We start from the raw sequence: 13090 nt of genomic DNA, 5'->3' as shown, positions 1-13090 counted from the left end.
TATGCTTGGTAGAGTCAAGTCCAAAAAACACAAAGCAAAAGATCCAGGATTAGAAGTTAACAGTTCTGTTCATGGCACATCAGACGGGGAACAAGGTTCTGCTCTTTCTTCCAACAGTTCAAAACTGGTTGCCTTATTAAAAAATAAAAAAGGGATGGCACACGTAGTTGTTGAACCAAAATGAAAAAAAACTGAATATTAGGAAGCAGAGTAAACACAGAGACAGTGTATTAATCGCTTCTTCAGAATAAAACTATGCTTTAACTAGCATATATAGGCTATTTTTGAAAATTACCATGGTAAGTGTATACAAAAACATCCATTGTGCTTACCCAGATTTATAGCAGGATCCCTCCCCCACTGATAGCCCTTACGGTCAGAGAAGACTCACTGAGCTATGTTGAAACTTGTGGAGAAACAGGCAGGCACAGTTGAAATAACTGGTAGTCTTCTCGGCGGAACTGAATTCTCAGATTTTAGCTCTGGGAATCTAAGCTTTTAAAATCTCACAATGCCTAAACTAATCCAGTCATCACTTTTACAATAATTATAGAGGAAACGTTGTGACTATTAGCACCAATAAAGAGAAAAACTTCAAAAGATCTTCTTTAGCGCTGCATTTGAGAGATAAAGTGCTTTGCTTTAATATACAGTTAAAATGTCAAGGAAATCTTAAGTATGGAAGAGTTTAATTAAATACCAGCTCAACATATTTTGGCAATGTAAAATTCACTGCTGGCATACTAGTTAGCAGAATCATTTTTACAGCAAAACATTTTTTGTCTATTTATAAAAAGCCTGAGGTTGATTAAGAGATGCCACATTGCAAATGTCCATAAACTTTGTTCCTGCAGGCCGGTATCTATTATAAAGTGTATTTACTGTAACAAAAAGGAGATGTTGACATACCCTGTGCTGCTCAGTAAACTTGCAAGAATGGATACAACACATCTGCCTTTCCAGTTGGAGTTGCGAAAGTGCTAAGCAGCTCGCTTTACTCATTAACTAAATGCTACGTACATGAATGCAGAGAACAGAAAAGGGACATCTTAATATATTAAGAACAAATGTGCAGACTACTCACAGACAGCAAAACCCACAATCAGCACAGAGAACCAACTCAAGAACGGGGCTTAATTCCCATCAGCAGAACTTGGAGCACGAGTTAAAAAGCAGAGCTGCAGCACTTAAGTATCTTAAGGAGAAGAGCCAGATTCTCACGAAACACAGAGAGGACAACAAACAAAGGAAAATTGTCAGCGCGCACCATTTCTGGGTCTTCCAAGGAGCCCACTGAAAATTTATCGAAAATTTGGATGTTAGAGTAACCAGATTTCTCTAATATTAATATTTTGGGTGAATATAAAAAAGGTGGGAATGCATATTTTATATGCTAACACAGATACATTATTCACTCTACAGAAAAAAATGCTAGCGGCAACTTAAAAAACAGAAAGCCAACCGGCTTTATTTCAAGCAAACCAATGAAGCTCATATTTAAAAAAACTTTGTTTGACAAAGTCATTACAAGTTAAGGTCTTTGAAAGAGTTTGGATAGGCAGGATCCATTTTCTGAACGTAGAGCTTAAAACCACGGGAGTATGCATATGTTTAACATCACATACACATGTATATATAAAGGACACAGCTTCGCATTTTGTGTGTACACTTCAAAAGAAAACACTTAACAAAATGTGGAGCTATACAGACTATACAATTTACACAGGTGGGTGTCATTTCAACCCCAAATATTACCATTTGCTAGAAAACACTTATTTTGTACAAGACCTTGACATGATTAAGTTTAGTCCTCACTCAGGAGGCTGAAACTGAACAATAAACTAAGCCATCAAAAGACTTTATTTCAACTTGTACAAAAGGCATTAAAAAACCTAAAATACATGCTTTACCAAATATATTACATCATACAAGTCAGCGTGGTGTTTTTGACAAACCTAGCTTAATTTCATCCACTTTTAATGGCATATTTAGTTGAAATGCAGAACTGACTACACTGGAAAACATTACTTTAAACTGGAAAACATTACTTTAAAATTGATTTCCAAGTGTATCAATTACCTTAACACAATTGCTTTAGCCAAAAAAAAAAACAAACAAACAAAAACAAAACCAACAGAAAAACAACCAACTAAAAAAACCCTGTGCGAAATAAGGAGCTCCCATTCAGAAAAATGTTCTCAGTGTTCTGTGTAAGCATCACGTGTCATTTTGTCTGATTCTCCCAGCTAGACATGGTACCCTCGGCAGCATGAGAGGCATTTTTCTGTCTGCTTGGCAGATGGATTCCTTTTTAGGATGGTTAAATTGTTAGTTGCTCAAAACCAAGTTTAATTTCACAATTGGTGATTTAGCTAGAGTTGTCAAAACACGTGGGAACTGCCAACAAGAAAATACATCACATCTATTGAAGCTCTTTTTGGCCTCATCTTGATAATATCAGACACAGTAAGGCATGTAGATCATAGCAATTACAAATCACTCACGATCCTTGTGTGATAGGAAAAACATTTCCCCCTCCTCTCTGTATTACCTGACATAAACTGCGTAACAAAAGCCGTGTGAAGCATCACACAGAAGTGTGTACCGGTGTTGCTGAGTGGGAAGGAGACGAACCTCTATCAGAGGAGGAAGAAATGGACCGCGTGGCAGCTTCCCGCTGCAGATCTTCAACCTTCTTCTGGAGCTCAGACCGGATGGCAAGGAGCTCTTTGAGATTCTGATGGATTGGAACCTGCAGGTGAAGAAAGAAAAGGTTTACGTTGACTCTAGTAATAAGTTATCTTCTCAAGTAACATTTCCCCTGCTTTCTGCAGTAAGACAATGAATCCAACAGCTACAATTTTCAGTCTATCAGTATTTAGTGAGAGTTTCCTTAGTCATTTGAAATGAAGCATTTCGAACCATCCCTTTCTAACAACACAGTTGGCAGGAGGCCAACTCAAAAGACCGTTTGCAAACCGAGCTGTTGGGATAGCACACACTCCAATAAATGTACTTCCCTGAGAACTATTTCCTCTGCCTGCTGGGACAGAACTTGTTATGCAAAGAGAGCAGAGTTCACAAAGCTGGCTGCATATGGAACATCTTGTTACTCATCCAGCCAGGCGCCTTTCCAAGAATCTGACCCCTTCCAGCACAGCAGTGAGAGAAGTGCACCAGGCAAGCCAGTCAAACTGCATCTCCTGGAGCCACACGCTGATAAACCTTTTGTAGAAGTGTCTCATACAGGTTGCTGCCTCTGCTGCTGACTTTGGCCATGGGTCTGCATTGAAGTTCTAGACAGACTTCACATTCTCCTGGAACACTCAAATATATCACAGACAAAGGAAGACCCAAGTTACGTTGCTTTTGCAGCTGGATCTGTTTTCTCAGACAAGCAGAGAGAGACCTCCCCTTCCTCCAAATGCCACAGAAAGCCCAAAAAAGTTTGGCTGTCAATTGCTTTTAATTTATTTCATTCTCTATAAACGCTGAATTGCTTACAGCTTTTGGAAAGCGCAAGATGGGAAAAGAATTTATTTGGGCTGTCAAGACAATCACAGGGAAATGCAGCACTGGGAAACCCAGAGCTTGCTAGACATAATAAGGAAATTATACCCTGGGCTTCTGGAATGCCAGGCTCCAGGGAACTGTGTTCACCAGGATCACTGCCTACTGCTCAGAACTATTTGTGGGGCTGGGATGCACACCTGAGCCTGAAATTCTCACGTGGTGCTAGGTGAAGATGATCTCAAAAACCAGAAAGGGTTTCTCTCCTTGCTGTCAACACACAGCTGAAGCACAATTTAAGATTTTGCCAATCCTGACTTTTTAAAGAAATTAAAAAAAATAAAACACAAACACAAACAACATGCATTTGATCTTGACATTTTCAAACTCTAACACTTGCGTTTCTGAAATAGGAAAAACACATTTCTAACTGAATTCATTTCTAACTGAATTGTAACTCGAGAGGATAAAATAGTACCAAACAGACTGTTTAAAGGCAAGTGCAACATATTTTTCACTGAATTATTTTTTTTCTTGTTTTGTGGCTTAGCCCACAAACCAAAACTTCGGCATATTCACGAAGTGCTGCTACCAGTACCTTGGGAGCGATCAATTCACTCAGCATGCCATCTAGAGCAATTTTTAAAGCATAACTTTTGGAGTTTTCAGCAGAGCAATCGGTGCACACCACCAAGCAAGCTTCCGATGGCCCTGCAGTCCTGCCTTCGCTATGGAATGAATCCCTCCTTGCAATCTTCTCCCACACCCACTGCACAAACACTTCAGCAAGCGAGGCCATGAGTCTGAAGAGAGCAGCCTCCTCCACTAACCAACACAAAGCACACCTACAGAAAGCCAACTCTTTTTTTTTTCTGAGGTGGTTGTTAAGCGTTTGAAGTTTCTCAAGACACTGATGACACACGCTGGGCAATTCAGATTTTGGTGGAGCCCAAGGCTTTCTGGACTTAGCACTCTCCCCCCTATATATTTTTTTTTCTTTCCTTCAAGTACAAGATCCCTTCTTCCTCCACTCCCACGTCAGAGTTCTGCTTTATGAAGACATCTTTCTGAAACACTCGGGTCGGTGACAGAATGATTTACCACTGCTGTCATTAGTCACGCCAGCCCTGGGTCACGGGAGATTTGTACACCTGAGTTCTGCACAGCTTAATCACCATTCGGCTCACCAGGCCTATTTCTCCTAGACACCTCTCACACAGGTGTTAGCTGGTGTGTTCCTCTGTGCTGTGCCCGATTCCCACCTGGTTTTTGGGGAACCCAGTACAAATCTGTTCAGGCTACGCAGCACAAACGCCACTGCAGGACTTGGCACGCTGTGTAAAGCGCTTAGGGGAGCCCGGCTGCACTTCTCCATCCTTCTTCTGCATTCCCCTGAACCCAATTCCAGAATCCACATGTTCAAACTTGGATGTAGATGCTGTTCTCCCCATGCTTCCATCTCAAGGATCAGGAACATCTTAAAATAAATGCTCTAAATAACATTAATGACATTTTAAAAAGCAATGTATATTCAAGGCATGGAAAAAACTCTTCAACACGAAGGCTGCAAAGTTATGCACTCCAAAAATTAGAAAGTGTCAGAATGAAGATTACTTCTCCACACTTAATTCAGCCTTCCTGTACATCTGGATAAAATTGTTGGTTAAATAAACATTAAAACATTAGTTCCTCCCTTGTATTCCTGATTTATTCAGTGCACAGTTTGATGCTACTCAATTAGTGAGCAGTTTTTTAGCATTCAGTTTTCTTTGCAGTGCCTGACCCCATCCTTTTTTTATTCCTCTGAAATAAAAATGCTCAGTTTTCCTCACGGACTTTTCTGTACTTTCATCTCATGTCGAGAAACCAATTTATTTCTCCAGCACCCCAGTGAGGCAGGGAAGCATTAACACTCCACTTTCACAGCCAAGGATGTGGAATGAGCACCTCCTAATCTGGACCCCTTGGCTCTCAGGCTGGTTTAACAGAGAATTCAGGAATTCTGCCATTCAGCCTCCCGGGTATCAAGCAGGACACCGGTAAATGCCCCCTTCAGCTGCTTCCGAACAGTGCACGTGAGGTTTTGATTCCACGCACAACAGCATCCTTCACGATCCTGTCTAGATCACCTCAAAGAAAGACATCCAGAAAACGAGCAAGGTGGGCTGTGCACAACATAACGTATCGTTACGACATCAGAATATGCAGCCACTATACCAGGAGACAAGCTGAGTGCTGTCACTTCCTAGTTTTCAAGTGCTTAACTCTGCAGTTCCAATTAGACTCTTAGTACAGGCTGGGTGAAACTCAGTAAATGAACTATTTTCTCAGATTATATTCCGGGAGCAGAACAGAAAGCAGAGAGCTCCATCATGCTGAGCATTATCCACTCCTCGCTCCTATTCCCCGTTAGTCACCATTCTCTCCTCATCAGCTGTATCAAATCCATCTCCCCCTTTCTAACTCCATTTCCTCTCAGTTCCTGAGAATTTACTGAGATTGTTCCAACCTCCAAATTGGATTAATTTTTTTCCAGGATACGACCAGGCACAATTCTGAAAGATAATTTCTCTTCCTAAGATCTCATGTATGCCCTAGAGATGCAATATTGACAGAAAAACAGCCCTTCACCCCAACAGAAACCTGAAACACCAGTATTTTCATAGGGGAAAACATTTTTGTCAGATGTATTCTCCTAAGAAACTAAGTGTTTTTGGATAAAGTTTTACAAAACAATTCGGTCAGGCACACATACTTGGTGGCTCAACACAAATCATTAAAGGCTGCCAAAGCTGTAAACAAGACTGAGTAGGGTCTGAAAAAAAAAAAAATAATAATCTTTTACATTTTGGCCATCATTTAATAAGTGAACATTGGATGCAAACACTGCAAAACAGGTCTCCGTAAGTATCATTGTGCCATTTCAAATGGCAGTGTAAACACACGTGATTTTCTAATGTCTTTTTCAGGAAAACACTCATTGTTGCTTTGCATTTAACACAGCATCACGTGCACACATACGGTACCACGTGGATGCACAATAGTATAAAATGATAACGTTTCATACCATGAACTTCAGATACATATTTTAATGTCCTGTAATAATGTGTCAAATTCACTCTAGAGAAATCTTTCATGCTTTCAGAGCATTTTGAAACAACTGACAATGTACTCATTAGTGATAAAGGTCCGTGTTAGAATGACACATGCTTTGGGTAAGAAAAAGGTGATACAGGCAGCTGAATAATATAAAGAAATTATAGACGTCATTTTTATAAAAGAACTGAAAAGCCACATGGCATGAGGAGCTGCATTTTCTCCCAGGTATCTTAAATTCTGCTGCTGTAATTCCCTTTCCTTGAGCAAAACAGCAAATTCAAATGTAAAAGAATGAAAACATAGATAATGGTGCTAGAGAGAAAAAAAAAAGTGGGGGAACAAAGCCTCAATCTCAAGTCCCATGTATGTTTTTTATAAATGAAACTGTTGGGAGAATCAAATAGAACTGCTATCATGCAGCTTCCTGCTGTCTTGGAGGGAGAAAGAAGAGGATGAAGCATCTTCAGATGCATTCTGTCACAAGACCTGTGAAAATAATAAAGTTTACTTCTTGTCCACACTTCCTAAAGACTTACTCCCCAGCAGACCTGGTGCTGCCAGTGTTTCCTCATGCCATCTTGTGCAGATTTTGACAGCTAACTATTGACAGTTTGGCCATTTCACACCATTGTATTTCAGTGCGATTCCTCTCTCCAATAAAGCCTTCTTCAGAGGGAATGGGTCCTGCAATCTTGACAATAGTACCTGTAATGGCTTGCTCTGAATGAAGTTCTCCTTTACTTTGCCACTGTGGGGAATAAAAGGAAGTGAAAGGGTGGCAGATTGTGCGAGGAACAAGAAGCCTGGAGAAGATCGTTTATTAGGAGATCTTGTTATCACCTCCAGCCTAGAAATGTCCACTTACACAGCACTAGTTGTGCCTCCACGACAAGCTTTTATTACAGCCTTGTTAGGAAATCGTCTAATTGATTTGACTGAGATGAATTTGTTGGGAGCCTGACAGCAGATGCCCTGCTTCCTCTCTCTCATCATGCCTCTCAAATTAGGGACGGGAGCTCAAGAACTCTCTCCAGACCCACCACTCATTTTTTGCTGCTTTACTCCGTGGCGTTGATGCTAGGTTTTGAGAAAGGCGTGCATCCCTCCCTTTGTAACAGCAGCTTCCCAGCCCATCACCTTAGTAATGCTGCTAGGCAACACCAGGCCACGAGAGCCAGTTCCCAATCATCTCTCTGCTGTACTCCAGGTGAGAGAAAATAGCTACTGCTGCCGCACGAGAGGAGCCTCCACAGATGAAAGCTAACCCACCAGGGCATTTACATCTTTGGTGGGCTGTAACTGGAAAATCGACTGGGCCACTTCTCATTAGGTCTTCAGGGTGTTTTGCCCATGCTAGTTAAGCTACTACCTCAACGTGCTGAAAATCGATCTGCCTCCTTTCTGTTCCTCATCAAAATATTCTGGTAAAAAGCAAAGCAGAGATCGCAGGATCAATATACTACATTTTAACAGATTGTGGTGTGTTAACTTCATCAGGGAAATCTGTCATTTGCCTATTTATAAAAACTAAAATCAGATTTCTCTAATGACATAAAACTTACTAAAAAAAAAAACAGAAGTTGATAAAACAAAACCCAAACTGTCATTTATATCCGATGCAGCTATAAATACAATCCCAGCAGGGATAACAGGAAGGAGCTGGCCAACAGCACTAACTAGTGGGGACAAGGGCCTGGATCCTTGCTCCAGACCTGCAACACCTCAAGAAGACTTTATGGTGTCGATGATTTTTTAATTTATTATAATTACTACCCTAATGTTGACTCGAGCTAAAACAAATATGACTGACTGCATGTTGTTGTTCCCCTCCCCATCTCAGAAGCAACTTAAAATAAAAAAATTAAAACCAACTTATCAAGATTTTATTTAGCCAAGTTCTGAGATTACCCTTGCTTTTAGACAATTCACATTTTTGCCCATTTCAACATTCCTAAACTTTCTAGTCCAACTTTTCTGTATCAAGCCTTGATTAAGCACAGAACCTGCCTCTGCTCCTCACTTAAGCTCTTCACTTACACCTAGCTTCTACTCTTGCAATTCTTCCCTTCCCTATATATGCCTGTACTGCCAGTTACCCTCTCTTTCCTCTCTTTGGCATGAGCACTCTTTCCCTCGTGAGATTGGACATGATCCTCCCACTCCTACTGATACTATATTTGACACCCTCGACCCAAGCCAATAAAAAACAGCAAAACGCTGTAAAATTGGAGTTAGCCAAGTGGAGTTCTTCGCTCAGAAAGAACTGATTGAAGGTTCCCACCAATATATCCTTTATTGCAGTGTTATCCAGGTAAAATGGGGGGACTTTCATTTTCCTGCTTAGCCAGATTTGTACCGTTTCATTCAAAAACAGGTGCTTACCTCTCCTACATCCTAAAGACAGGGCACCAACTGCCTATAATAAGCTGAAAAACACTTAGAACACTACTAAAGAAACATCCTTTATTGCTTAAAATACCACTGATATGAAACCATTTTTAATTGAATTATGCACATGCACATCAAAAGCAGAACCTGGTGTAGCATAACTCTCAGAAAAAGCCACTTCACAGCTATAATAAATTGTTCCTGCCAGGTGAAGACTTAAGGAAAGAGAAATTATTTCTTGTTTGTTTTTATAATTACACTTACACAGAAGCTACAGTTTCGGTATACATACTATAACACATATAAAAACCACCTAGACATAAGACAGCTTCATTTCCAAAAAATTTCAAACCTTCCTTTTCTTTGAATTACTACAGTTCACTTTCAGTATTGATTTTCAGGCTTTCATTCCCAAGTAATCCTTCAGGATCCTGAAGTGCTTGTGGATAGCAAAATTTGTCAACACAAGGATAGTTATAAAAGAAATTATAATAGCTACTCACTTATAGTACCGCCAAGTCTTAATTGGATGGATATCTACTGTGTATTACTGTATTAGCTCAAGGACAGCCATTCACATGAAAATTGTTCAACAGTGAATGCATTTTGTCTTGTTCAGTGAGTATACGTTATCTATTTTAGCAACATGGAAGAAAGGCTGCAAAGAAAAATGGTGATTTTGAATTCATCACTTGACTTAAGACTGTCAGTTTTTCCAAAAACCTACTCTGTGCATTGCAAAAACAACAGTATCTTTCACTCAAGCTTTTTGTTCCTCTTCACGAAGAGCTGAAAGTCTGACAGGCTTGCTTTTAAAACCTAGTTAACAGTATACTCATAGAAAAAGTCAATCTCAAATGATGAAAGCAGCAGTTTTCTATAATAATCAATACTTCCACACTTATTGTAAAGGTATGCTCCTGGGAAAGCAACCAAAACCTCCAGGCCTTCTGGAAAAGCAATACCTAGCAAAGAAAAATTATAAATCCTACCATGTGGGAACTGGAACACAGATTTTGCAAACAACTGTATAGATTTACAGGCTCAGGAAACTCTACATGGTACAGACTAATGCCATTACTTGTTAAAACCTACAGTCCATTTAGCTTTTGACATCTGATAGATTAGAACAATGTTTTGAGGGCTTGCTCTTCAAAATATGTTAGGAACAGCCAAAAATTAATATTACTTGTACAGTATTAGTTTCTCCTTTTCTGTACATGTTCCGACACAGTGCTCATTACAGGATAACAACCTTTTCTTTTCCTTCAAATAACTACAGATCCGTTCACAACACAGGATAAGGAGTTAGTCTGTATTTTAACCCACATCAATCAAATACAGAGCAGTTTATCTGCCAATGTTTGTTACCTGCATTAAGTCATGCTCTGGAAATCCCGACTCAGACACACAGAGAGAACCAGTTGGGTACTGTAAGAAACTTGCCTTGCCTCACAAGAAACTCTGCAGTGAATGCAGGATGAAAGCTAGCTATCCAGGGCAATACTCAAGTACCTAACCCACAAGGTTCCTTCTCCCGACATCTCCTGCTTCATTCTTTCATGCAAAAAGGATGGACTCAAAACCACGGATTGTGGACCAGCAATGCCAAGCATTTCCAGAGCCATATGATGGCCTCTTCCTGCCACAAAACGATGATAAATCAAATGTGCAAACCTTAAAAATATTACAACCAATGTCAACATCAGAGAAGAAAATGCTGGGTAACTTGACGGAAGGCAGGTATAATGGTTATGGACACCCCATGTGCCAGACAGCAAGTTATACCCAGTACATGGCAACACAAAGCATCTCAGTAATTGTATTTTCCATTTGAATCTCAACTCTTTTTCCAGTACCACTTAGCATCTTATTTGTCCTTTTAAATAAGCAATTTTTTTGTTTACTGACACTGAAGTTTAGCTGAGATCTGATCACTTAACTGTTCAATGCATCAGATTCTTCTGCAATTTCTACACAGCAGAAAAAAAGGCAGCAATCATGGTACCCTATTTATATGCTTTCCAGATAATTTCTGCATGCACTGTACAAACAGCTATTTATGCCTGCTTTTTGTTTTCCTTTTTTTTTTTTTTTTTAAGCCAGCTATTAACCTCTGAACAGACTATCCCTGGCTGCTTGTGGAATCTCTGAAGACTGCCTGGAGCAGACAATCCTAACCCACTGCTTGAACTGAATTCATTTGTTGTTGACAGTGCTAATCTTAAGTTCTGGATCAAAGTCTTCACACACACAAAAAGAATGAGTTTGAAAAGTCCTAAGGATTCCTACAACACTCTCTCTAGCACAGAGTCCGAATTTCCAGAGCAGAGCTTGGAGAAAAAATTGCAGGTATAGAAAAATTAAAAATAAAAAAATAAAAGATTAAGCCCTGTACTCCAAGGGTAGCTATAAAAACAACTACACGTACCCTAATGGACAATGCAAATTTATCAACTAAAATACATCCTGGTCCTTCTGTCGCACAGAGCAAGCCACAGCTTGAATTGAAAGGACCAGAGTTTTTACTCACGCTCTGCATATACAGATTGTAAAGTGTGTACTAGTTTGAAAATACTGCCCCTGCAGAAGCCATTTGGAAACATCATTTGTTGTGTTCCCCCCACCCTCCAGAGTTGCCCAGGCAGATAACTAACTGACATCTTGCAGCCAGAACTTCTCAGACCACTGTAAAGAAGAGGTCTGAAAAACTACATAGGAAAGGAAAGAGAAATAAATGGCATCATCTGAAAAAAAATCAAGCACATTGTACTATCTTATCTATTCCAGGCTAGTAGACTCATCTGTAAATACAGCAGCAGGTACCCAGAGAGCACACACCTCTGTACAGAAGAATGAAAGAGCTTATCTTCCACAGGTCACATAGAAATACACATTTCTGCAACCCCAGGAAAGGGCAAATCTGAAAAAAATCCCTGTTCCCAGTCAATGAATTTAAATATGATAGGACTAAAATCTATCTGATTTTCTTGGGACAAGAAGTCAATAATGATGTAATACCTCCAAACTGAAACCAAGGAGTGTTTTATTTCACTTAAGACTTAGAGTGACCTTGTTGAAGCACAGCTTAGCAAAAACGGAACCTGCAAGAGATATCCACATTTAACCTATGGTTTTTCTCACTGTTACTTATCAAGACATTGTGCTTTGAACCCTCTGGAAGGAGGCTGCGTGTCACCTAATTGCATGGGATCTATTGCAATATAGCTGTAATCCTAACATGGGGCTCCTGATATAATAAATACCATCAAAAATACTGGTCGAGCCTAAAACACAGAAGTGATGTACCAACATATGTAATCTTTTCTTTACAGCGCCTCCAACAGAAAGTGTAACTTGGTGGCCAAACAGTTCTTGTATTTTCTCATTATGCCAATTCTTCCCACCTCTTCACTCATTTTGTTTGGACAGGGACTGACTTTCACGTATGTTTTCAAAGTCTGCCCACTATAGATCCCAGTTAAATACAAGTGATAACCTGACATTGCTGCAGGTCAATTATACCAAATTGCGCATAAACCATACAAATGTTTTCCAGCAAGCAGGCTAAGGAAAGATGACATGTTCTTAAAAAGCAATTTTACGTTAAAACCATGAAGATTAAAATACGCCTTATTTCAAGTTTTAATGTGTGCTAGAAACAGATACCTAACATTTATAGGACTACAGCAACCAAAATAGAACAAGTGAGGGAAACGTTTCAGTGAGAAAGCAAGCAATCGACACTACTGTATCTTAAAAGGTATTTTTCAGATGCCTGGATTTCTACCAGTGTTCTGTCCTTGAAACTTACTTAGGAACACATCTTTTAAAACAGCCTGTGACTTGTGGGTGTCTAATAAATTTGAAACTCACATCTCATGCTAACTGCCAGCAGATGAAAGCAGCTTTCAAACAGTCACTCAACGTAGGTAATTTATCATAATACGCTTGGGGATACCTTGAAATGTTACCTTAATAAAGAGACAGCATAGCACCCTCAGATATATTATGGTTACGAAACAAACTGATTGTTCTTTCTTCAGAATTCACAGAGCATACAGAGCATTCGTTTGATGAGATTCAGAGATTT

At 39.7% G+C, this 13090-nt stretch overlaps 1 protein-coding gene across 3 annotated transcripts in view; it reads right to left on the bottom strand.

The window, feature by feature from the left end:
• Nucleotides 1-1442: 1442 nt before the first annotated feature.
• MTMR1 (myotubularin related protein 1) overlaps nt 1443-13090 on the bottom strand; it is a 38275-nt gene continuing 26627 nt past the window's right edge. For all 3 annotated transcript variants that reach the window (XM_084534737.1, XM_084534738.1, XM_084534739.1), the window contains one exon: nt 1443-2752. In XM_084534737.1, the coding sequence (XP_084390863.1) occupies nt 2588-2752 (165 nt within the window). In that variant the 3' untranslated portion in view covers nt 1443-2587. The remainder of the gene's footprint in view (nt 2753-13090) is intronic.

The sequence above is a fragment of the Aythya ferina genome (genome assembly GCF_964211825.1).
Source record: "Aythya ferina genome assembly, chromosome: 13".
Lineage (NCBI taxonomy): Eukaryota > Metazoa > Chordata > Aves > Anseriformes > Anatidae > Aythya > Aythya ferina.
Note: the sequence above shows the minus strand (reverse complement) of the source record. Positions and strands in the feature narration are given on the sequence as shown.